At 41.2% G+C, this 27,613-nt stretch overlaps 1 protein-coding gene across 1 annotated transcript; it reads left to right on the forward strand.

Annotated features, from left to right (window-relative positions):
• Window positions 1-318: 318 nt before the first annotated feature.
• On the forward strand, window positions 319-27,613 carry WAVE2 (SCAR family protein). Its single transcript, XM_010278725.3, has 9 exons — window positions 319-812; window positions 2,420-2,583; window positions 21,737-21,860; window positions 21,939-22,071; window positions 22,459-22,526; window positions 22,706-25,331; window positions 25,420-25,521; window positions 27,030-27,137; window positions 27,247-27,613. The coding sequence occupies exons 1-9, from the start codon at window positions 658-660 to the stop codon at window positions 27,298-27,300; spliced, it is 3,534 nt and encodes a 1,177-aa protein (XP_010277027.1). The 5' UTR covers window positions 319-657; the 3' UTR covers window positions 27,301-27,613.

Consider the following 27,613-nt stretch of genomic DNA (forward strand, 5'->3'; position numbering starts at 1 on the left):
CCATGCAAGATGCATGGATACAGATTATGTTGGAACCGTGTTAGGAAAGTTTTAAATATTCTCTCCAAACGTCATGTGACCAGCGTCACCCACGTCGTCTCGGTCTTACGGTCTTTCTGGTTTTATTTTATTCTATTGTTTCAAATTTAATTCAAACTTCAATAACTTTACCACAATGAGTCAATGACCACCCAAGGTTATTTTCGTCATTTGGACCGAGACCAACCCGGGCGGGGACACGCGAGCCATTTCTGTAAATAGTGAGGGTTTGAATGTAAGTTTTGACTATTACCGGTAATGATGTTTGGAGGAGAGAATGCCTTGCAGAGTTGGCAATGTCTTCTTCGATCGGGGGGAGAGAGAAGGAAAGAGAGAGAGAGACAGAAAGAGAGAGAGAGAGGTGCAGACTGTTCGGCAGTTAAGCTGCTTCTATCCGATTACCTAATATCCGTCTTATCCTCAGCATTTTGTGCATTTGCTCTGTTTGTTTTGTTCTGTTTGCTTTCTTAATTGCAGCTCTTTTCGAGCTCTCTTCTCTGAGTGTGCAACTCAGTTCGATGAGATCAGCTCTCTCGTAGTTTCAGATTTTTTTTCGGTATTGAGAAAGAGAGAAAGAGAGAAGAGGAAAGGCAGAAGGAAGAACAAGAGGAAGGAACCATGCCTCTGGTTCGGCGTCAAGTGAGGAATGAGTATGGTTTAGGTACTCCGGAGCTCTACAAAGCTGCGAACAAAGACGATCCAAAGGCTATTCTTGATGGAGTCGCAGTTTCCGGGCTTGTTGGGATCTTGCGGCAGCTTGGCGATCTGGCTGAGTGAGTTTATTTGCCCGTTTATTTAATTTTCTTTTATATGTTTATCCCTTTACTCAATTTTCCTGAATTTCAACTCTTTTTTTATTGGCAATGTGAGAGATAAGAAAGGAATTAATTGAATTCGAGATTAAATTTTAGTTTAAGTCATTGTCGAGATTATCTTCGAAACTCTGCCGCCGGCTGATTTTGGTTGTAGTTTGTTTTCTAACCTTTACTAATAAAGTGAGCAGCGTGTTTTACTGAGCCTTTTTTCTCTCTGTGGAATACCATATCCTTATTTAGAACTCTTTGCTTTAAATTTTCTCTTTGTTTTTGGATAATTAATAGATGGGGATGAATTATTTTCTGAATGTGAATATAGTAGTGTGGTTGTGAATGCAATACTATTTAGGCTCAATGTGGACCATGCAACAGATGAAGTTCTCTTCATATGTTCCAACGAAGATAATAAATTAAACTGGAAGAGCTTATAGATCTACTCTCTCGAACTAGTGTGTAGAAACCATCCTATACTATAAAGTTTTGGGGTTAAGTTCGGAAGTTTGTATGTTTGGGGTATTTGTACTCCGTTCCTTGTGTTGTTGTTACTGGTTTATGAATTCCTGTTAAACTTACTCAATGAGAGCTTTTACCGTGCGTATTGTGTTTAGGTAAGGAGTGGTCTGGGGAAAGATACATGGCCTCTTACTCCCCTTTTGTCAGCTAATTGGATACATTAAGAAGCTTTCCTTACTGATAATTTTAGGTGCCTTGTTGATCATGAATTCTCAGTTCTTTAGCTAAAGTATAGGGCTTCCAATACAACAACATTTATTGTTCCCTTCTTGTGGGTCCTTCTTCCAATCAGTTACGTCAAGAGGGACTTTTACGTATATTCTAAACATGGAGTGGCAAACTCATGACAAATTAACAAAAATTAAAAGGATCCTAAAAAAATCTACATGGTTAGGTTTTTCAAGGCACTTGCCAAGAATATCTTTTTTTTTTTTTTTGTTTCTTTGAAGCTGAATTACCATAGGCTATTAGAGGCCATGTCAAAAATGATAGAACTGGGATGAGGAGCATCAGAGCAGCCTCCTCATATTGGTTATTGGCCTTTTTATGTTTTTTCCATGCTACCTTTGCAGAGGGAAGGTCAGTACCCTCTCCACTGTAACTGTAGTTTGGGTTGGATATACTGTGAAAGTTTACCACTGCAAATAGCAGTAGTCAGAAAATTGTGAAACTATGTAAATAGAACCACTGGTAGAAATTGTTAGAAAATATAACTGACTTGAATAATGCTTATATGGGAGGCATTTTTTATTAAATTTGCATTTGTGGACATTCAACTTTGAGTCATCTGGATCCATATTCATGAGGGTTTGGAAAAAAGTTTTAGTGCTGGATGCAAACCTGACACAACTCCTCCTTTATCTGGACTTGGGACTGGCAGTGTAAGACAAACTCACACTGGTGGAGTTTTGACATCCAACTTAAAGTAATCATACTATTGTTCCAAACATCTTTAGTCTTTTGACATTTTGTTTGGTATATATACATTTGTGGATTATCTGTTGTACACTGTGATTATAGTTACTAAAACAACATCTTGGATGTGTTTGTAGATTTGCAGGCGAGGTTTTTCATGGCCTACAGGAGCAAGTAATGGCTACTGCATCTAGAAGTCATAAGATAATGGTTCGAGTACAACACATAGAAGCAGCACTTCCTCCACTAGAGAAATCTGTTATGACCCAAAAAAGTCATATACATTTTGCTTACACAACTGGTTTGCCTCATATCTCCTGTTTATCATCATAATTCTTACATTTTTAGAACTTTTTGACTGTCATGGTTTTATATTTCTTCATATCTTCTTAGCCATTTTATATTGAATTTCTATGTATTTCTTTGGTGGTAACCCAATTATCACTTTCTATTTGTTTTGGAGAAGAAATCCAAAGATTGTTATTTAGTGATTTTCTGTAAATTATGGACCTTGTAGCTGTTGATTTAAGCAGGGTAAAATTCCTTTCATTTTGTAATGTATTTTGCTTTCTTTCATGGGTCCAAATGTGAATACGTTTAGGGAGCTTAACTGGTTTATGGAAAATAAGTATTCTTGTTGCAGGTCTTCCTAGCTTGATTATTTTCATATCTTTGTACCAATCAAATCTTATTTACATAAAATGCCTCTTATATTTACATGCATACATATTAATATTTGCCTACAAAAAGGCACTTGTTCAGGGATAATGGTTCACATGTGGTGTTAATGTGTTTTACAAGGGAGCCATTCCTGGGTTTGGTGGCTTTGTTTTTGTGGTGTTATAGTGGTGAACACCCCCAAAATAAACAAGAAAATATGTTCTGAAACAAATAGAATCAGCCATGGCTTACTCAGTGTTTTGAAAATGATAAGTCAACTGGTCCCTGGAGCTTGAGATACAAAGCACAAGTAAGGTGTGCAGCTGAACAAAGCTCCACTTATGAAAAAAGAAAATGAAAGAAAAACTTAGGGGTGTTCACCAATATGTATGACTTTGATTTTCAAAACAAAAAACATCACCAAAATCATATTATGTGGCAGTTGCTTCTGTTTTGAAAAACAAAATCATGCATATTGGTAAGAACTCCATCAATAAACAAAAATATGTTCTGAAACAAATAAAATATTTACAAAAGCCTGTAAGCTCAATTAGTTATTGTGTTATTAACATGAAGGCTGTAACCTTGTATTTTCCACATAAGCTAATCTGTTTTAAACTCTAAGCATCATAGTTGAGGTGCACTCTACAATATAGGAAAATTACATATTCAACATCAAAGACAAGGTTAATTCATCAAAATATCGCAACAAGCTAGGTGAGGCTCACCCTATAAAATGAACATCACATGTGATTGTGTGAACCTTGTAAAATGGCAAGCCTACTTCATTGTACATAAGCTATACAGTTTTATCATTTCTTTAGGGTTTTTCAGGGCTTGAATGAATGATCTTGGGTTCAATAGTTGACATGTGTTGAAGTTCAGCCTGCCCTAGAAGTCTGTTTTGTTTGTTAGCTGAAAAGTAAAGTAAACAGCAAGAAGGAAGAGAGGAGAGAAGAAGGAAAAAAGAGGAAGAAGAAGAGAAAAGGTCTAGTTCGAATTAGGAAAAAGTCAACCCTAGTTTCGGCCAGACCTGTTATTATATTATTAATATAATTGGAAAAGACATAAGTGCCCTTATTTAAGTAAGAGGCACTTGAACTAACATAATAGTACACACCAGCATTCTCAACAGGTACAAAGACCGAAATACCCCTTCACTAACACTCCCCCTCAAGCTGGTGAGTATATATCATATAATCCCAGCTTGTTACATATGTAGTCCACTCTCCCCTGACTCAAACCTTTTGTAAACAAGTCTGCCCACTAGTTTCCCGTATTAACATATGCAATCTCTATCACTCCATTCAGCACCTTCTCTCTCACAAAATGACAGTCAACTTCGATGTGCTTGGTTCTTTCATGAAACACCGGATTGGAAGAGATATGAACCACTGCCTGATTGTGACAATAGAGCTTCATTGGAGTACTGATGTCATATCCTATCTCCTGTAGAAGGTTCCTTAGCCACACTAATTCACAAGCAGTATGTGCCATGGCCCTATATTCTGCTTCTACACTGCTTCTTGCCACAACTGTTTGCTTCTTACTCTTCCACGTTGCCAGGTTACCCCCTAGAAAGGTGCAATAGCCTGTGGTAGATCGTCTATCAGACATAGAACCTGCCCAATCAGCATCGGTGTATCCTTCTACTTCCAGTTTTCCGCCACTTTTGTACAACAAACCACGACCAGGAGCTCCTTTCAAGTACCTCACAGTCCTTAGCACTGCATTCCAATGTGGGACCAAAGGTTTCTGCATGAACTGACTCACCACACTAACCGCAAATGAAATATCTAGCCAAGTAATGGTTAGGTAGTTTAGTTTGCCTACAAGTCGTCGGTATCTGCCAGGGTTTTCAAATACTTCACCTATATCACTGCTCAGCCTCGTATTTGTTTCCATAGGTGTCTCAGTTGGTTTAGTACCCAACAAACCTGTTTCTTCCAATAAATCAAGCACATATTTCCTCTGACACAAATTAATGCCATGCTTAGATCTTGCTACCTCTATGCCCAAAAAGTATTTCAATTTGCCAAGGTCCTTTGTTTGAAAGTGTTCCTGTAGGAATGCCTTCAATCTGTCAATGCCCATTTTATCATTCCTAGTCACAACGATATCATCTACATACACCACCAGTAGTATTTTGCCTGCCTGGAGAGTCTTGACTAAAGACAGAGTGATCAACTTGGCACTGTTTCATACCAAACTTCTTGACCACCTCACTGAACCTACCAAACCATGCTCGAGGGGACTGTTTAAGTCCATATATAGCCTTCTTAAGTCTGCATACCTTACCATCCTCCCCTTGAGCAACAAACCCTGGTGGTTGCTCCATGTAGACCTCCTCGAGCAAATCACCATGCAAAAAGGCATTTTTGATATCTATTTGATATAGAGGCCAATCATACATAGCTGCAAGGGAGATGACAACACGAACTGGCCCTATCTTAGCAACCAGGGAGAATGTCTGTGTAGTCAATGCCATATGTTTGGGAGTACCCTTTTGCAACCAGCCGCGCCTTCAGGCGCTTAACACGACCATCTGGCAAATACTTAACGGTATACACCCACTTACAACTGACAGCCTGCTTCCCAGGAGGAAGAGCGGTGAGGTCCCAAGTGTGATTATGATGGAGGGCAGAGAGCTCTTCTTCCATAGCATGACACCACTTTGGAGAGGTAAGGGCTGCTTGGACATCCTTAGGAACAACCACTGAGGATAACAAAGAGATGAACTGGCGATGGGAGGCGGAGAGGTGAGTAAGGGAAACAAAATTGGAAATAGGGTGAAGGGTGCAGGTGCGTTTACCTTTCCGTAAGGCAATAGGAAGATCAAAGTCGGAGGCTGGTGTTGGATCTGGAGCTGGATCTGTCAACGGTGATGAAGCCGGAGGAGTCGCAGTCGGTACATGTGGGCGATGTGTATACATGTGACGGATAGGAGGACGGTCAACGGACGGTGGCACCGGAGGCAAGGACGTAGGCACGACTGGAACCAGAGGAGGAGGATCAGCCACAGGAAGGGGAAGAGGAGGAGGTGATGTAGAGGAAGCAGCATCACCGGACCCCACAAAGAACGGAGTAGACTCGAAGAAAGTAACATCAGCACATACCAAAGAACAACGAGAACTAGGATGGTAACACTTGTACCCTTTCTGAGTCTGGGAATAGCCAAGGAAGATACACTTAAGGGATCATGCATCTAACTTGTCAGTCCCGAAACCTAGATTATGGATGAAGTAGACACACCCAAATACCCGAGGAGGAAGCGGAAACGGAGACATGTTGGGGAACAAGACACTAAAAGGAGAACGACCATCAAGAATAGACGTGGGCATCCGATTAATTAAGAAACAAGAGGTGAGCATTGCATCACTCCAAAAGGGTTTGGGAACATTCATGTGGTGCTTGAGTGAGCGTGCTGTTTTTACAAGATGTCGGTTCTTTCTCTCAGCAACCCCATTTTGTTGTGGGGTGTAGGTACATGAAGTTTGGTGTATAATGCCATGTTGGTCCAAGTATTCTTGAAAAGATGAAGACAAGTATTCACGACCATTATCAGAATGGAAAATTTTGATGTGAACGCCAAATTGATTGCGGATCTCAGCATAAAATTTCTGGAAGATAGCAAATAATTCACTTCTTTCTTTCATTAAATAGAGCCACGCCATTCTTGAAAAGTCATCAACAAAAATAACAAAATAGCTGTATCCATTATATGACATCACTTTATAAGGACCCCAAACATCTGAATGAATTAAAGAAAAAGGACTCGACACACGGTTATCAACCCTAGAACTAAAGGGAACACGATGGTGTTTCCCAAATTGACACGACTCACAATCTAGAACAGAAAGTTGACTCAATGAAGGAACCAAGGACTTCAGCACTTTCAGCGAAGGATGACCAAATCTACAATGCCACTGGAGAGGAGAAATAGATGATTGAAGGGCCGTTGACGTTCTTCCACCACCATCAAGATAATACAGTCCATCGGCTTCATGCCCTCCACCAATCTTCATCCCCGTCTTGAGATCTTGAAAAACACACATAGAGGGGTAAAATGTAATGGAGCAATTAAGGGACTTGGTCAGCTTACTAACAGACATAAGATTAAATGGAAGCTTAGGTACATATAAAACAGAGGATAGGGATACAAGGTCTAGGTCAACATTACCAACACCACGAATAGATGATGTGGAGCCATTAGTAAGGGTAAAAGATTGTGATGTTGAGCAATGAGTGAGAGATGAAAACACACCTGGAGTTCCCGTCATGTGATCGGGGGCTCCAGAGTCAATAATCCAGGGGTTGGGTGTGGATGCCAAACAAGCCATACCTGAGTGTGCAAAGGTAGTTGTGTTCTGCTGCGATGTGGATTGAACAAACCTTTTATACTCATCACAAGGAACACTCACCATCTCCTTGCCTGGACCATCTGAAGAGGTAGAAGGCATCTGGTCAGCTGACCGGTTCTCCTGTCTAAAGCTGGAACTGGTGTCACTAGTCATGGCATGGTTGGCCCACGTCGAGGGTGGACCATGTAAGTCATAGCAGTAGTTAATAGTATGTCCATCCAAACCACAATGAGTACACCTCCGTGGACCCGAGCCACGTCCTCTACCACGAGCTCCCCCTGAATCTCTGCCTCCAGTACGACCACCACCACGGATATGTGTAGATCCACCACTACCACTCCGGCCATACACTGGACCACTACTGCCACCACGGCCAAGCTGGGCTCCTCGAGCCCCACTTCTGCCACCTCGACCTCTCGACACTGCAAATGCTGATTTATTTGAGATATTAGAGTTTTCCATAGATCCAATGGAAGTCCTCCGAAGACGAGCAAACACCTCCTCTAAAGATGGAAGGGCAGATCCTCCTAGTATCTGGGCTCGTTCTGGTTCGTACTCAGACTTCAGCCCCACCAGAAACCGAGTCACATCAAGCTGCTCTCTCTGTTGTTGTTGAACCTTGACATCAGAAGTGAGAGGATGATAGACATTTAACTCATTACGGATATTTCTCATACTGGCATAGTACTCCTCAAGGCTCTGATTTCCCTGTTGCAGATTGATACAGTTGATATACCCTAGTTGTATTATCCTGACCAGAATACAATTTCTTAGCATGATCCCACACCTCTTTGGCTGTGTCAAGAAACATGAAGTTCACACTGATTCTGGGTTCCATACTGTTCCACAACCATGTGATGATCTGTGCATCTTCCTGTTCCCAGTCTTCGTACTCCTGAGAATTAGTGGGGGGTTTCTCCTCTCTTATGTGCTTTACCTTCTTCTTCGCCTTCAGAAAAACCTCTACAGACTTGGCCCAAGGGACATAAATCTCTCCATTCAGTTTAATGGAGGTCATTTGGACATTCGGGTAGTCAGTAGATATCATCACACTAGGTTTACTATCACTGTTATCTGCCATTGCCGAATTCCCTTATCACTGAATCCTGAGCACTACACACTACACACTGCACACTGCACACAGACACTTCACCGAAATCTGCACACTGATTTCAGCAATAATAAAGGCTGAAAGCCGTACTAGTAACACCACAAACCCTACTCTACAGCTACCGGAAGTTTCACCATTAAGTAAACACTACTTCCCTTCGAATCACACACAAACCAGCATAAACCCTAGCATACTGCAATCTGAAAACCCATCATACGATCTGTACCACACCTCTCATGTGTTCCATAACAGAAATTATGCATAAAAAAAAAAACTCCTTACCTCATCGCCTGAAGGCCAACCACACGAAGGAATGAAACACCACTGCACCACACGCACTAGCCCTACATTAATTAGGGGAGGGCTTAGAAACCATAGCAACCAATCACCAACGACACCTCCGGAGGCATAGAAACCTCCAAGGGAAGAGGGCGATCACTCATTTTCAGCCCTTTTCCCAGTCTCCAACCAACGGCTGAGAAATCCAAGAGAAACCCTAGTTCGAATGCGCAGAAAACAGAATTCTAGCAAGTCTGATTTGTTTAATGTGGCTTTGATACCATGTTGAAGTTCGGCCTGCCCTAGAAGTCTGTTTTGTTTGTTAGCTGAAAAGTAAAGTAAACAGCAAGAAGGAAGAGAGGAAAGAAGAAGGAAGAAAGAGGAAGAAGAAGAGAAAAGGTTTGGTTCGAGTTAGGAAAAAGTCAACCCTAGTTTCGGCCAGATCTGTTATTATATTATTAATATAATTGGAAAAGACATAAGTGCCCTTATTTAAGTAAGGGGCACTCGAACTAACATAATAGTACACATCAGCATTCTCAACAGGTACAAGGACCGAAATACCCCTTCACTAACAACATGCTTTACCATAAGATGTCATTTGGTTTGAGTTCAAGAAGGCAGTTGGAAAGTTGTTATTTGTGTGATGTTTTACTATGTGGGCTGGGGGAGCAGATGAATAGGGGCATTTTAACAGGAAATATTCTTCTTCTTGCTAACTATTAGGAAATTGGCTTCTAACTAGTATAGGACTTTCCTAAATGGGTGGAGTGTCCATTTCAGACACACATTAGATTCCAAGAGCCCTTGGACTTTTTAGGGATACTTGCACATATTGTTGTTTTATTCTTTAACTCGTTTGACATAAATGAACATTTGAAGTTCCACCTTTTACTATAGAATGTTCCTACATGGAACAGATAAAGTTCTATAATTACTTGTGTGCTTTTCTATGGGTATATAATCTTACAATACAATTCAATTGATCAAAAAAAAAAATCTTACAATACAATTCACAAGATAATTATTTTTTTCCTTTTCCCTTTTCTTTTTCCATGGAAAGCATGTATTATGTACCAAAGGGAATGCAAACATGAGAGGATGTACAAGACTGCATAGAATATAGACAGACATTCCTAAACCAGCACAGAAACTACATGTACAGGGAGATGCTGCAAACCCTGCTGTATGGAAAAGCTCTACCTGTTCCAGTCTTAACCAGCACAGGCTTGGCATTATCTCTTTGACAGATACATTATGTAAGCCTTGCCCCAACCATCTAATGACATTTGTGAACCTCCATATCTTCCATAGGCCTGCTGAAGGCCCCAAAGAATATTCCCATCAGCTTTGATGAGAACATTATCTATGCCTGTTTGTGCTAAGATTCCTAATAGAGATGCCATTAGGTTGTTTCTTAACTTTCTTCTATTGTGTATATATATATATATATATATATAATACATTTTACCAAATTAATCCTTTTCATATCACCAAGTCAGACTCTTGGCTGCACATGACATTCCAATTTCCAATATCCGTGTCAGTATCTATGTAGCAAAGCTAGGTTTCAATGTTTCTATCCTGATTGGTGAAGACCTCACCAATTCCAGCACACCAGGAGTTCCAAGGAATATTATTTTGCTAGTGATTCCCTTGTCAATCCCTGGTGTGACAGAATTAGTAGGGGCTTCATCAGTGAGGATGAATACATGGCTATCTATGCAGAATTGGTAGGGGCCTCATCAATTTCAGCATACCAGAATCGGTAGTTCCACAAGGCATAGATGGCTTTCCACAAGGAATAGATGAATACATGCTGATCTGTAATGTTATGTTAGAACCAGTGCTCCTTACTTAAATAAGGGCACATATGTCTTTTCCACTATTTTTAATAATAAAAGCACTTGCCTGGCTGAATGGGAGTATGGGTTTTTGACTTCCAGTTCGAACCAGACTTTTCTCCTTTTCTCTCTCTCTCTCTCTCTCTCTCTTTCTTCCACCTTTCTACCTCTTTCTACGTGACTGATATCAGACAAACAGAACTCCAAGGCAGGCCGAATCATAACATGGTATCAGAGCTAAACTAAGCAACTCGAATCTGCCTAGATTTCTGTCTGCCTAGATTTCTGTTCTCTACGCACCCAATCTAGGGTTTTCTCTTGTATTTCCTGCTATTAAGTGGAGATAAGGGAAAGGGATGAAAAGGAGTGATCGCCCTCTTCCCTTGGAGGTTTCTATGCCTCCAGTTGTGTCTTGTGTGGTCGGTTGTTGTGGTTTCTAAGAAGCCCTCCCCTAATCGATGAAGAGAAGAGGGCCGATTTATGTGGTGCAGTGGCTGTCTTTTGTGGATTGATTTTCTGCTTGTGTGGTTGTTCTTCCAGTGATAAGGTAAGAGATTTCTATGCATGTTTTCTGTTATGAATCAAATAGGAAGTACGTTTCAGATCATATGCTGGGATTTCAGACAGTAGCGTGCTAGGGTTTATGCTGTTTTTTGTGTGATTCAAAGGAAGAGTTGTGATCATATAGTGGTGAGATTTCAGGTAGTCGTAGGAGTGGGGTCTGTGGTGTAAAGAGTACAATTCTCAGCAATAAAAAAAAGTGCTGAAATCTGTATGACTACTGTGATCTAGTCGAGTGTAGTGTGCAGAATTCAGTGATAACAGAATTCAGCAAGTGTGCAGAATCGGTGATAACAGAATGGGAGATAACAGTGATAGTAAACCTAATGTGATGGTGCCTACTGACTACCTGAACGTTCAAATGACCTCCATTAAACTGAATGGAGAGAATTATGTGCCTTGGGCTAAATCTGTCGAAGTCTTTCTGAAGGCAAAGAAGGTAAAACACATAAGAGAGGAGAAACCCTCCACTGACTCTCACGAGTATGAAGACTGGGAGCAAGAGGATGCACAGATTATCACGTGGTTATGGAATAGTATGGAACCCAGGATTAGTGTAAATTTCATGTTTCTTGACACTGCCAAAGATGTGTGGGACCATGCTAAAAAATTGTATTCGGGTCAGGACAATACAACCAGAGTGTATCAGCTGTATCAGGAATACTTCAATCTGGAACAGGGCAATCAGAGTCTTGAGGAGTACTATGCCAATATGAGAAACATCCGTAATGAGTTGAATGTTTATCACCCTCTCACTTCTGATGTCAAAATTCAACAACAACAGAGAGAACAACTTGATGTGACTCGATTTTCGGTGGGACTGAAATCTGAATATGAACTAGTACGGGCTCAGATACTAGGAGGGTTAGCTCTCCCTTCTTTAGAAGAGGTATTTGCTCGACTCCGGAGGACTTTATCGACTAAGAACTCTAATATCTCAGATAGATCGGCCTTTGTTGTGTCGAGAGGCCGTGGTGCTAGAGGTGGAGCTCGGGGAGCTCAGTCTGGCCGTGGTGGTAGTAGTGGTCCGGTGTATGGTCGAAGTGGCGGTGGTGGGCCTACTTATAACCGTGGTGGTGGTCGTACTAGAGGAAGAGATTCAGGGGGAGCCCGTGGTAGAGGACGTGGCTCGGGTCCGAGGTGTACTCATTGTGGTATAGATGGACATACCATTAACTATTGCTATGATCTACATGGTCCACCCTCAACCTGGGTCAATCATGCCGTGACTAGTGACACCAGTTCCAGTTTTAGACAGGAGAATCGTTCATCTGATCAGATACCTCCTACACCCACAGATAGTCTCGTGAAGGAGATGGTGAGTGTTCCTCGTGATGAGTATGAGAGGTTTATCCAGTCCACGTCACAGTAGAACACGACTACTTTCGCACACTCAGGTATGGCTTGTTTGGCATCCACACCCCTGGATCATTGACTCTGGAGCCTCCGATCACATGACTAAAACTCCAGGTGTGTTTTCTTCCCTCTCTCATTGCTCAACATCACAATCTGTCACCCTTGCTAATGATTCCACATCCTCAATTTGTGGTGTTGGTAATGTTGACCTAGACCCTGTATCCCTATCCTCAGTTTTGTATGTTCCTAAATTGCCTTTTAATCTTATGTCTGTTAGTAAGCTGATCAAGTCACTTAATTGTTCCATTACCTTTTATCCTTCTATGTGTGTTTTTCAGGATCTCAAGACGGGGATGAAGATTGGTGGAGGGCATGAAGCTGGTGGACTGTATTACCTTGATGGTGGTGGAAGAACTTCAACAGCTCTCCCGTCATCTCTTTCTCCACTCCAGTGGCATTGTCGATTTGGTCATCCATCGCTGAAAGTTTTGAAGTCTTTGGTTCTGTCTTTGAGTCAACTTTTTGTTTTGGATTGTGAGTCGTGTCAGTTTGGGAAACATCATCGTGTTCCCTTTAGTCCTAGGGTTGATAACCGTGTGTCGAGTCCTTTTTCTTTGATTCACTCCGATGTTTGGGGTCCTTATAAAGTGATGTCGTATAATGGATATAGATATTTTGTCATTTTTGTAGATGATTTTTTAAGGATGACGTGGCTCTATCTAATGAAAGAAAGAAGTGAATTGTTTACCATCTTTTAGAAATTTTATGCTGAGATTTGTAATCAGTTTGGTATTCACATTAAAATTTTCCGTTCTGATAATGGCCGTGAATATTTATTTTCATCATTTCAAGAGTACTTGGACCAACATGGCATTATACATCAGACCTCATGTACCTACACCCCACAACAACATGGCACGATCCCTCATGCATCACATGAATGTTCCCAAACCCTTTTGGAGTGATGCGGTGCTTGCCTCTTGCTTTCTGATTAATCGGATGCCCACGTCCATCATTGATGGTCATTCTCCGTTTATGGTATTGTTTCCCACCTTGTCTCCGTTTCCTCTTTCTCCTCGGGTATTTGGGTGTGTTTGTTTCGTCCATAATCTGGGCCCCGGGAACGACAAGTTCGACGCCCGTTCTCGTAAGTGCATCTTCCTTGGCTATTCTCGGACCCAAAAAGGGTATAAGTGTTACCATCCTAGTTCTCGACGGTCCTTTGTGTGTGCTGATGTCACCTTCTTTGAGTCTACTCCGTTCTTTTTGGGGTCCGGTGATGCTTCTTCCTCTTCATCACCTCCTCTTCCACTTCCAGTTGCCGATCCCCTTCCCTTTGTTCTAGCCGTGACCAAGTCCTTGCCTCCAGTGCCACCACCTGCTGAACGCCCACCTATCCGTCAAGTGTATACACATCGGCCACGTGTACTGGCTACTACTCCTCCGACTACATTACCGTCGACAGATCCGGCTCCAGATCCAAACCCAGTATCTAATCTTGATCTTCCCATTGCCATGTGGAAAGGTAAACACACTTGCACCCTTCATCCTATTTCTCATCATGTTTCACTTACTCACCTTTCCACCTCCCATCGCCAGTTTGTCACTTTGTTATCATCAGTTGTTGTTCTAAGGATGTCTAGGAAGCTCTTGCCTCTCCAGGGTGGTGCCGTACGATGGAAGAAGAACTTTCAGCCCTTCATCATAATCATACTTGGGACCTCATCGTTCTTTCTCCTGGGAAGCAGGCTGTCAGTTGTAAATGGGTTTATACAGTTAAGTATTTGCCTGATGGTAGTGTTGAACTTCTGAAAGCGCGATTGGTTGCAAAAGGGTACTCCCAAACCTATGGTATGGACTACACAGAGACCTTCTCACCAGTTGCTAAGATAGGGTCAGTTCGTGTTGTGATCTCTCTTGCTATGTATGATTGACCGCTATATCAGCTTGATATCAAGAATGCCTTTTTGCATGGTGACTTACTCGAGGAGGTCTACATGGAGCAACCTCCAGGGTTTGTTGCTCAGGGGGAGGATGGTAAGGTATGCAAACTAAAGAAGGCTATATATGGGCTTAAACAGTCTCCTCGAGCATGGTTTGGTAGATTCAGTGAGGTGGTAAAGAAGTTTGGTATGAAACAGTGCCAAGTTGATCATTCCGTATTCAGTCATGACTCTCCAGGAGGAAAAATACTGTTGGTGGTGTATGTAGATGATATTGTTATTGCCGGGAATGATAACATGGGCATTGATAGGCTGAAGACTTATCTGCAGGATCATTTTTAGACAAAGGATCTTGGTAAACTGAAATATTTCTTGGGGATAGAGGTAGCAAGATCTAAGTATGGTATTAATTTGTGCCAGAGGAAATATGTGCTTGATTTGCTGGAAGAAACAGGCTTGTTGGGTGCTAAACCAATTGAAACACCTATGGAAACAAATACTAGGCTAAGCAGTGATATGGGTGAAGTGTTTGAAGACCTTGGTAGATATTGACGACTTGTAGGTAAACTGAACTACCTAACCATTACTCGGCCAGACATTTCATTTGCGGTTAGTGTGGGAAGTCAGTTCATGCAGAAACCTCTGGTTCCTCATTGGAATGCAGTTCTGAGAATTGTGAGGTATTTAAAAGGGGCCCCGGGTCGTGGTTTGATATACAGAAGTGGCGGAAAGCTTGGAATAGAAGGGTATTCTGATGCTGACTGGGCCGGTTCTATGTCTGATAGGCGGTCTACCATAGGCTATTGCACTTTTCTGGGGGGTAACCTAGTGACATGGAAAAGTAGGAAACAAACAGTCGTGGCAAGAAGTAGTGCAAAAGCAAAATATAGAGCTATGGCACATACTACTTGTGAATTAGTGTGGCTAAGGAACCTTCTGAAAGCTGAACTACTGTAGCAGAAGTAGCAAAAAAGAGGAGAAGAAGAAGAGATGCTGGAATGTCGAACTATACTTGCCAGTCGACCATGCTATTATTTATATTTGAATGTAGTACAGGATACAAGAAATTACTGGAATGCCCCTGGTTAGTGATGGGACACCCAGTTAACTTAAAACATTAAACAGGCTTAGGCCCATTAACACAGGCCCAGTTACAGGATAACTTAAACTTAAGTATGGGCTAATAAGAACTCTTATCAGCCGAACACACGTACAAAGAGACATCATTCTAACATTCTAACACTCCCCCTCAAGCTAAGCATGGATATCAATCATGTTTAGCTTGCCAAGTATGTCCCTGAACTTTGTTGTTGCCAGTCCTTTAGTCAATACATCTGCAATTTTCATCTCTGATGGAGTATAAGGCACACAGAGTTCTCCTGAAACAATTCTCTCTCTGACAAAGTGTCGATCAATTTCAATATGTTTTGTCCTGTCATGCTGCACGGGGTTGTTGGCAATGTTGATAGCAGCTTTATTATCACAATACAGCCTGAGAGGACCCCCAGCCTTAATACCAAGCTCATTAAGAAGAGTTTTGAGCCATAAGAGTTCAGCAACCCCGTGTGCCATAGCTCGGTATTCTGCTTCTGCACTTGATCTAGCCACAACATTCTGCTTCTTACTGCGCCATGTGACCAGGTTTCCTCCCAAGAATGTACAGTAACCTGAGGTTGATTTTCTGTCTCCAACAGACCCAGCCCAATCAGCATCAGTGTAGGCTTCAATTTCAAGTCTGCTGTTTTTCCTGAATAGAATTTCTTACCCTAGGCAAGTCTTCAAGTATCTGAGAATTCTTTCCACTGCTCTCATATGAGGGATCTTTGGTGAGTGCATGAATTGACTGACAACATGCACTGCATAGGCAATGTTTGGACGAGTAAGGGATAAGTATATTAATTTTCCTACCAATTTTTGGTACCTCTCTTTATCATAGTATTCCTCACCCATTGATTCTTGTAGTCCATGGTTCGGTTCTATTGGAGTGTCTGCTGGCCTGCACCCCATCATGCCTGTTTCCTCTAGGAGATCTAGCACGTATTTTCGCAGACATATGTAGATTCCTTCTCTTGTTCTAGCAACTTCAATCCCAAGAAAATATCTCAGATTTCCCAGGTCTTTGATCTCAAATTCTGAAGCTAAGAACTCCTTCAGCCTCTTCATCTCTTCCACGTCATTTCCAGTAATTACCATATCATCCACATAAACAATGAGAGTCGTAAGTTTGCCATCCTGTCTCCTTGTAAACAATGTATGATCTGCACTGCTCTGAGTGTACCCCACTTTCTTCATGGCCATACAAACTCTCAAACCATGCCCGGGGAGACTGCTTCAAACCATATAATGCTTTCCTTAGTTTATACACCTTCTTTCCAACATCATAGCCAGGTGGAGGTTCCATGAATACCTCTTCATGAAGATCACCATTTAGGAAGGCATTCTTCACATCCAGCTGATAGAGTTCCCAAGAGAAATTTGCTACTAGTGACAGTAGAACCCTGATTGTGTTGAGTTTTGCTATTGGAGCAAAGGTTTCCTTGTAGTCAATTCCTTCCTTTTGTGTAAATCCCTTTGCCACAAGTCTGGCCTTGTACCTCTCGATTGACCCATCTTCTCTGTGCTTTACTGTGAATATCCACTTGCACCCAACAACGCTTTTCCCCTCTGGCAGGTCCACCATTTCCCACGTTCTTGCTTTCATTAGGGTTTTCATCTCTTCATTCATGGCTTCTTTCCACCTTGGATTAGACGCCGCCTCTGAGTACCTGGAAGGGACACATATAGAGGAAAGAGTAGACACAAAGGAGTGATAGGCAGGAGATAAGTGTGAGTAAGAAACATAATCAGCTATGGGATGCTGGGTGGTACAAGAACGAATAGGCTTACGGAGAGCAATAGAAAGATCCAAATCCGAAGTGAGTGAGTCAGAATTACCTTGGATTGCAGAGACAGATTGATCTGAGTTCAACTGGTTGCAATCATGAGGTTGAGGGCCCTTCTTCCTTCTGCTGTATCTAAGTATCTCTTTCTCTTGCCTACTGGAACCTTCAGGAGCATCTACTGTATCAGGAGAAGTAACTGGCACAGTGGGAACCTCACTAGGTTGACCCGGAATGTCACAGCTAGGAGTAGTGGAAGGTGATGAAAGGGGAACAAAAAAGAAGGGAGAATGAGAATCCTCTTCCAACCCACTAGTCTCCCCCTGAAGAGGATTCTGAGAAGACTGGAAATAGGATTGAGACTCAAAAGACTACATCTCTGGTGACATATTTTTTCTTGGAGACAGGATCATAACACTTATACCCCTTTTGTGTAGGAGAGTACCCAAAAAAATATTCCCTTCGTAGCCTTGGGATCTAGCTTGGTTTTCTTTGGATCCTTCACATGTATGAAGCATGTACAGCCAAAAACCCGTGGAGGAAGGGGAAATTCTGGAAGAGTGGGACACAAAACAGAGAAAGGAGTCTTCATACTTGATACCTTAGATGGCATCCGATTTATCAGGTATGATGCAGTAAGTATAGCTTGAGACCAATATTGCTTGGGCACTTTGTGCTGGAAAAGTAGGGCTCGAGCTGTCTCCAATAGGTGCCTGTTCTTGCGCTCAACAACCCCATTTTGCTGAGGGGTGTAAGCACATGATTGGTGTAACATGCCTGCATCTTCCATGAATGAGTTCAGGGATCTTTCAAAGTATTCAGCTGCATTGTCCGATCGGAATTGCTTAATCTTCTTCTCAAATTGTGTTTCAATCATCTTGCAAAAAATCATGGTTATCCATGGAACTTCATCACGTCCTTTTAACAGATAAATCCAATTGCACCGAGAATAATGGTCAATAAAATTGATAAAGTAACGGAAACCATCAATGGAAACCATGGGTGAAGGTCCCCAAACATCAGAATGAACCAAATCAAAAGGAGCTCGAATTTCATTACTAGAAATTGGATACATTGTTCTACATTGCTTTGACATCTGACACACATCAGAAATTAAACTTTGACTTGGAATTCCATTACATAATTCGGGAAACAACATTGCTAAAGAAGAGAAAGACACATGACCTTGCCTAGCATGCCACAAGTGCAACCTAGCTATTGACTCCACACTATCCGGACTAGTAGTAGAAGAAGCTTGTAGGGCTAAGTTGATGTCTGCATCAAAATAGTAGAGGCCCCCATACTCAAGACCACTCCCAATCGTTCTCCTCGTCAATCTGTCCTGGAAAACACAATGAGAGGGAAAAAAAGTTATACTACAGTTCAAATTTTTTGTAAGCTTTGAAACAGACAACAGATTTGAGGTAAGACTAGGAACATGTAGGACAGATTTAAGAGAGAGATCCTTGCTTAGGTCAACCACCCCCTTTCCAGAGATGGTGGAGAGAGACCCATCAGCCACTCTCATCTTATCTTGGCCAGACAACAAATGATATGAAGAGAATAAGGAGGACATATGTGTCATATGGTCAGTGGCTCCGGAATCAATCACCCAAGAAGTAGAGTTAATGGAACTAGTTGCACTAAATGCAGAGGCTATACCTGATTTGGCAAGAGAGGTGGAAGCTAAAGGATTGTTCTTCAGACAGGCTAATGCCCGACTGAGAACCTCTACCTCACTAGCTGTGAAGCCCAAAGTACTTGGTCCAGAGGAGTCGGCAGCCTGCCCTGTGGAGGAAGAGGACACTGTCGGAGTACTCTCAAAGCAGCTGGCTTCAGATGAGGATACAAGACCCAACATTTCTCCTTTGTGTGTTTCTCACCACCACAATGGGTACACTTGAGGGACTTCTTGTTTGGATATCTATTTCCCTTAGTGGAGACTAGGGCTGAATGTTCTCCAGATAGTCCAGTTGACTGTGTCTGGGAGTCAACTTGCATCTCCCTTTTCCTGACTTCTTCATTCCTCACCAGGTAATAGACATGGTGAAGCTCCGGTAATTCATCTCTCCCTAGAATTTGTGACCTTATACCCTCATATACTGGGTCTAGGCCAGCCAGAAACTTGAAGGCTCTGCTCTCTTCAATTTGCTTATCATGTCTCTCCTTGTCCCTGGCATTTTCCCAATCTAATATCAAGTGATGGTCAAGTTCTTCCCAAAGACTTTCCGGAGTTGCAAAGTATGTTGCAGCTGTCATATCACCTTGCCTTAAGGCAGCAATGTCTTGATTCAATCTATAGATTCTAGCATTGTTTTTCTTTTGTCCATAGGTCTTAGACACCTTTTCCCAAATCTTGGCTGCTGTAGGAAAGTGATGAACAGTCCTGGCAACCCGAGGAGTCATAGAGGCAAGCAACCAGGACATAACTATGGCATTCTCCTTGCGCCACACAGCATAGTCTGCACTGCCAACATCAGGTTCCTTCTTGCTTCCATATAGGTAGCCTGTGAGGTCACGGGAAGTAATAAATAGCATTGCAGAAACGGACCATTCCCTGAAGTTGTATTCGTCCAGTAGAACACTTGTAATCTGCAGGCTGTGCAGATTAGGGTTTTCCAGATTTGAAGACCTTGCCGCAGGTCTGTTATCCCTAGAAGAAACATCTCCGGATATTGAAGACATCTTGACTGCAGCCTCTGTGCAGATGGCACTGATTTAAGACTAGCTGAAGCAGTTCTGAAAGTTCTGAAGGTTCTGAAGCAGTTCTGAAGGAGTTCTGAAGCAGTTCTGAAAGTTCTGAACCAGTTCTGATTAGCCGAAGTGACCTCAGCAGGCCCTGACAGCTCGCAACACAGTTTCAGACTTGCCGAGACTGTCACAGTTCTGAAGCAGTTTAGTTACAGCTGCAAATGAGGTGTTCTGGGCTGGTAACCGACCTGTGCTATGCAGACTCCACTTGAACTTCGAGTACTGCAACTGTAAAGAGATTTCCCTCCTTACGGCCAACACTAGGACTGCTGAAATCAGTCCTCAACTAGGTCTGTTCTATACAGACCTCTCTTAGCAGCCGAATAGCTGCTAACTAATAGAAACTAGTAGGACATCAGCTTCTGGGTCTTACCTCCCTTGCGCCCTACAACCAAGGGAAACCCTAGGTCGAACCTTGTGTTGTTCTCCTGAAACCCTAGGTTTCACAGCAGCAACCCAGATAAAAAAAAGAAGAAAGACAGCAAGAGAGAGGAGATGGCGTCGGCTGTAACCAGGAAGGTGCTCAATGCTCTGATACCATGAAAGCTGAACTACTGTAGCAGAAGTAGCAGAAAAGAGGAGAAGAAGAAGAGATGCTGGAATGTCGAACTATACTTGCCAGTCGAACTATACTATCGAACTATACTTGCCAGTCGACCATGCTATTATTTATATTTGAATGTAGTACAGGATACAAGAAATTACTGGAATGCCCCTGATTAGTGATGGGACACCTAGTTAACTTAAAACATTAAACAGGCTTAGGCCCATTAACACAGGCCCAGTTACAGGATAACTTAAACTTAAGTATGGGCTAATAAGAACTCTTATCAGCCGAACACACATACATGAGACATCATTCTAACATTCTAACACCTTCTACAAAAGATAGGGTACAACATCAATACTCCAATGAAGCTCTATTGTGACAATCAGGCTGCAGTTCATATTTCTTCTAATCCGGTGTTTCATGAAAGAACCAAGCACATTGAGGTTGACTGTCACTTTGTGAGGGAGAAAGTGCTGAATGGAGTACTAGACACTGCATACGTCAATACAGGAAACCAGTCGGCAGACTTATTTACAAAAGGGTTGAGTCGGGGAAGAGTGGACTACATATGTAACAAACTAGGATTGTATGATATATACTCACCAGCTTGAGGGGGAGTGTTAGTGTAGGGGTATTTCTGTCTTTATACTTATATTAAGGTTGCTGATCTGTAATGTTATGTTAGAACCAGTGCTCCTTACTTAAATAAGGGCACATATGTCTTTTCCACTATTTTTAATAATAAAAGCACATGTCTGGCCGAATGGGAGTAGGGGTTTTTGACTTCCAGTTCGAACCAGACTTTTCTCCTTTTCTCTCTCTCTCTCTCTTTCTTCCACCTTTCTACCTCTTTCTACGTGACTGATCTCAGACAAACAGAACTCCAAGGCAGGCCGAATCATAACACTGTGTATTGAAATAAGTGCCTTTGGATAGTTCAACACTGAAGGTAAATTGTATGATTTAGTGTGTTTGTGTGTATGTATTTAACAAACAGCATGGCCCCCATGCTATAAAGTGATGCTGATATTAACCCATAAAAGGTTATATAAAGGAGTTTTGTATTTTTTGACTGATTCAAGGATTTTCTTATTCTCCACATTTCTAATATCCATCTACCAAGATTTCAAATTCTTAATGGAAAGCAGCTGTATTGCAGGTTTGGATTGGCATGCCAACATTCAAACTGAACAAAATCACCTTCTCAACAGTGACTTACCACAATTTATTTTGGATTCATATGAAGAATGCCGTGATCCACCACGTCTGCACTTGCTTGATAAGTATGTTTTTACAATTGGAAATTTTGGTTTTATCCTATCAAACAATGATATTAGAACACTTATTATTTGCTGTTGTAGGTTTGATGCTGGTGGTCCAGGAGCTTGTTTAAAAAGATATTCAGATCCATCATATTTTAAGAGAGCAATGGCTAACTCGGAATTAATGAATGCTGATAAATCCCAAAAAGATAAGAAGGCTCGCAAAAGCAAGGTATATATCTCTGTGATGAAGAAACACAACTTTATAATGATTAAATAATGTTATATTTCTTACTGGGGATTGACATAATAGATCTTGTAGACTTAAATTAGTTGGCATTATTGTGTAAATCAGGGTGTCTATTTGGCTGGCCCAAGTGCATATATTGTATTTTTGCAAGACAATGCTGGAATCTTAGCCTTTCGGGATGTTTTTAGAATGAACATAATGGATTCTTTCCCAATAGTTTAAAATGTGCCAGGATTTTAACTTGTGAATCAAGTTTGTGAAATGCAGTATACATAATGGATTCTTAGCCTTTCGCATATGTTAAAATGACCTTGTACTGTCAGTTATAAAAAAATGACCTTGTACTGTGATGGTAAAATGTGTTGACAGAAAAAAGGGTCACGGCGGAGGAATGGAGAATTCCCACATACAGAGTTAATATCCCGTCGCAATGGAAGGTATTTCTGTATTCTTTTATCTTTTTACCTTTGAAATACAAACTAACTCTAGGTAAAATAAGAAAGTATTGGCATAGTATTTTAATAGTAGGTCTATATAAGATCTTGAACCATTTTACTGAAATAGTTGTTTGCATATTTATTATAAAAAACTAACGAATTTATGCCCAATTATGCAGAACACAGTTTGCCCCTTCGAACATTTATGGGAAGAGCTCTGCTGCTAATGTTATCTCCAATTTTAATATGAGATCAACATCAGAACTTGGAGACCAATCTTTTGATTTAAGAACCAGGTCAGATTATGCTGAATGTGTTTCCAATGGAAGTCCTTCCATGCAAACCAATGAACACAAGCACAGTGCATTGTCCTCTTCTAAGCTAAGGATGCAATCAAATGATGTCCATTCTTCTGTTGTTGATGAACAAGATGGAGTTTCAGATGATGATTTCCTACATGTGTCAGTGCAAGGCCGAAGTGCCCCTAATTCATCTTCTGTTATGTGGTATGAAAAGACAGAAATAGTGGAGCCGACAGGTCAACCACATGACCACATTGTTGATGATCAGCACGAAGCTTCAGAGTTACGACCTATGAACTTTGACTTAAATAAATTGGCTAAGAGATCTGTTTCTCTTGAAAATCATGATGCAGATGGTGTCTCATCTGGTGATGAAAATATAATTGATGGAAATAGACCAGATGCTTCTTTTGGTAATGTTGATACAGGCTTGTTCGGTATTGATACACAGGATGCAGGTTCTGTTGGGAACCAGCTTGATGAGATTGGAAGTGAGCCAGACAACTATGTGGATGCCCTTAACACTATGGAATCAGAAACTGATACTGATATAGAATGTCAGACCAAACGGGAAGTTGAGTTACCCACATCCAGTTCTAAAAATACAGAGATGGAATATGGAGCAGGTTTATTGTGTGAGATGACTAATCAAAGTTCAGATTCATATGATGTTGACTCTCATACTGCATCCTACTGTCCCCCTAACAAGCAACTGGACAAAAATTTTGCTGATATGGCTCCTAAAAAGGATATGACCTGTGTACAAACGCCCCATATATATACCATATCTTCTAATGCAAAGGTTTCAGAAGATACTGAGTCATGTGAAAATATTAATTTTGTTAATGTTTCTAGAGTAAATGATTTTGAAGTTGCAAATGATCAATTTTCTCTGAGCTCCAACATTCCCAATTCACAGGCTCCATCAAGTCATAAGATTATGGACAGCTCCAAGTCCAAAGAATCTCAAGCTGAAGTTTCTGGTGGACCTTCAATTCAGTTTTGGACAAATGGGGGCCTATTAGGACTTGAGCCATCAAAACCACCAGATTTTAGTATTTCAAACATTCCAAGTCAGAATCCCATATGTCCCACTGAGGATGAGTCACATGATCTTGCAATTAACACTGTTAGGCACACATCCCAAATGGGTGGCTCTTTTAGCAAACTAGACACATTGATTAAGACTCCTGAACACAGAGAGAAGGATCCAAGCTCTGTGGGGGAAAATTATGTCTCACCGAATGCTAGCAGCCCTACTGATCTTCATCCAAATCAAGTGGCAGGGGTAGGAAACAAATACCAAAAAACTGATTCATCTGAATGTCTCAGATCCTTCCATGATGATGATACTGTCAAGAGGAAGGATTCTTCAGAATTAGCTACAAAGACAGAATGTGCTGTCATGACTACTGGAGTGGAGTCGCCAGGTTCTTCTGAAGTCAAAGCCCCAACAGATGAAACTGGTAAAGAGAAGGTCAAGAATGCATCTGGTGTGTTTAGCCTTGGCAATAGATTACTTGTAAATGGTTTCCAAAGGAAAGAATCATCTGTCCATGGTGACACATCCAAACCTGCCCCCTCTTCGAAGACTGATGCAGTGAATTTTTCGGAACCTCCTTCCCATGAACAGAAGAAAGGACAACAAGGAGTTACACATCCAATTTCTCCAAAAGGAATCACCAAAGAAAAGCATCATTCAGGATTCCCTGCAAACTCCCTTCCACCTTCACCACCACTTGAACATATGAAGATTTCTTTCCACCCTACAAATGGCTTTGAGACATCCAAGTTGAGACTGAAATTTCCTGATGGGTGTCACTCTAATGAAAACATTAGAGATGTCATATTTGCTTCATTCCATCTGCTTCCAGAGCCTGATATTCCTCGAAGGGATACGTGTTCTGACTCTGACAATGACACATTTTGTCGATCATCTCCATATATGTCTGAGGATCTTAGCCCTCGATCTGAGTCAAACTCTGAGCAGTGGGAATCGGGTGAAACACGAGGAAGTATAGACCATAAGTTATGCGATGCCTTACATAGAGTATCATCTGCTGAATCCATATCAAGCTCCTCTCAACTGGGGGGAGCATCCCATGGAAATATTTATCCTGACTGTGAATTAAAAAACCTAGACACTGAAGATGCCATGAGACCTTTTCATTCTGGTCCTTCACTTGATTTTCCAAGTTTTGATGCAGTAAGTCCTCCAACAAATAAGCAAGAATTAAGGAGTGGTTCAGAACAAAAGGATCTCCCTGAATCAAGGTCTCATAATTCTCAGGAACCAACACCACCACCACCTCCATTCCCTCCAGTGCGGTGTGTGATTAATTGCCACCTTGATGTGGTTGAAGCTAAGGAAGGACCTTCATCTGAGGCTATTGTACATCCAAAAAATCTGGACATTGTGCAGTCAACCACTTCACAACCACTGTCTGCTCCACCAAAACCACCATCTGTTAAGGAGGCTACTGCATGCCCACCAAACAAAAAGGTGATAATTTTAGTTTATTGTCCTTCTTGTTCGAGTTTCAGCATGAATGATATTTGTGTTTAGTTTTGATGCATTGTCTTGCATGCAGCAAGGCCAGCAGAAGTTGAATGGACGCAAGGAAGTTAATCAGGATGGACATGTTAAGGAAGTGGATGAAAGGGACGATTTACTGCATCAAATTAGAACTAAGGTCAATACATCTCTCTCTCTCTCTCTTTTCCTTAAGATACCTGGTTGTGGAAACAATTTGAGTGAAACGTACCATTTTCAATAAATGGGATAATCGGATACACCCATTTATTGAAAATTTTGAGACCTTGATTCCGAGATCAATAAGATTGGAAGGGGAGGCAAACCATGGACTTCAACAATAGAGGGGGAATCAAAGGTGGTTATTGAGTGGTTAAAAGGGGAAATGGCATGACTATGGAATCTTAGGAAGTGTTTTCAAATGTGTATGGTTTTGTTTTCTAAAATAAAAAAAAATGCCATATCAGCAAAAACATGTATTATTTATGATGTGGCATTTTTTGTTTTAGAAAACAAAAACCATACACATTGGCAAACACTCCCTTAGTCACCAGAATAGAGAAGCAAGGTTGTATACTCTCATATGGATTCCAAGATCTGTCAACACACTTTCTGATTCCTTTGCTGAAGGAATAAATAGGTAAGCACCGGTATGGTGGGGAGTATCCTTTGGGATGAAAAGATCCATGTAGGGGAAGTCCAGTTCCTTATGGAACTAGGGAGAAGCATTGGACTGCCTTTGTTGTACATATCAAGAGATTATACTAATATCAATCAACAAACAGCTTGGATGCTGGGCTAGCAAAACATGGGGCAGTAAGATGTCAGATGTTTTTGGCGCATGGTCTCCCAAGAGGAGCTTGTGATTAACAATCCTGGTAGTGATTATCTGAGACTAGCTACCCATATTACAGTCTACTATGTACATATACACATTTATCTTCATATTTAATAAAATATTTTTACATTTACTGATAAAAAAAAATGGTGCAAATCCCTAATTATTAGTCAAAAAGAACACATTTTACCCCCTATGTATAACTTTTCTTTATCATCATAAACAGGGTTATCTTATGCTTTTTCAATGAGGATGTGCACGGATTATCAAGAAGGGGATAAGTCCAATTCAATCCCCATTTCTATAACCAAGTACAAAATATCTTCCAAGGGGTGGGCACATCAGTAGGATTCTATGGTTATTTAATGGTTTTTTGTATATCAGACATCCTTAACAAAGCCTCCCCCCGCCCCCTCCCCCAAAGAAGATGATTGGTGCTCATGATTCTTCTGATACATTTAGGATATTTCATAGCTAGTATATTTGTCCTATAGACTATGTAATGTAAGGGGAAAATGGTGATATTATTTGAGTGGTGAATAGAGTCAACTTATTATATGAGGTTCGAGAAGTTTTGTTCATGGACATAACATGGTCCACAGAAACAAGTTTTATTGCATTAGACTTGAACATGTTAGAAAGCCTTCTGGTTAAATCAGAAGTTATCCCTGTATACTGGCTAATTTTCTGTGTTGAGCCAGCAAATCAATATTCTTCAAGTTATGACAAAAACCCAATATGATCCAACCTACTGAAGTAATAGGACATAAGGAACTGATGCAGTTTGATATTTGATTTCTATGTTCTTACTCTTCTGGTTGAATTTCCAGTCATTCAACCTCAGGCGTACCACACCCAAGAAGCCAAACTTCTCATCCGGTCCCACTACCAATGTCAAAGTTGCTGCAATATTGGAGAAGGCAAATGCAATACGCCAGGTTCTTACCATCCTATTCTTTTTTTTATGGTTAATTTATTCCCTATACTTGTCCCATATTTTGAAAGCACAATGCATTAGATTTTACAACAATGTTTAAAAAAATGCAGGCTGTGGGAAGTGACGAGGAAGGGGATGATGATTCCTGGAGTGACGATGACTGATTTTCTAGAGGGCTTGATTCATGTTATTCAAGCCATGTTCAGCCACCATTGTATCTTCCCACTTGATGTTATCAGGTGAAGCTGTGTTCTATATGTGCATATAATCTCAGTTCCTTTGTGTAATTAAATTTTAGGGTTCATATTGTATTCTTTTACATTTTCTCGTTGTATTAGGTTCAATTTATGTTATAAACAATGACTTGAGTTCTTGGATGACGGATTCATGAAGCATGTATGCTAATCTTCCCAGCAATTATTTCCCTATAATGCCTGAGAAAACGAGCAGGCTTTATTATGGGTTTGGCCTTCGTTA

The sequence above is a fragment of the Nelumbo nucifera genome, chromosome 1 (assembly GCF_055504915.1).
Source record: "Nelumbo nucifera cultivar China Antique chromosome 1, China Antique-T2T, whole genome shotgun sequence".
Classification (NCBI taxonomy): domain Eukaryota; kingdom Viridiplantae; phylum Streptophyta; class Magnoliopsida; order Proteales; family Nelumbonaceae; genus Nelumbo; species Nelumbo nucifera.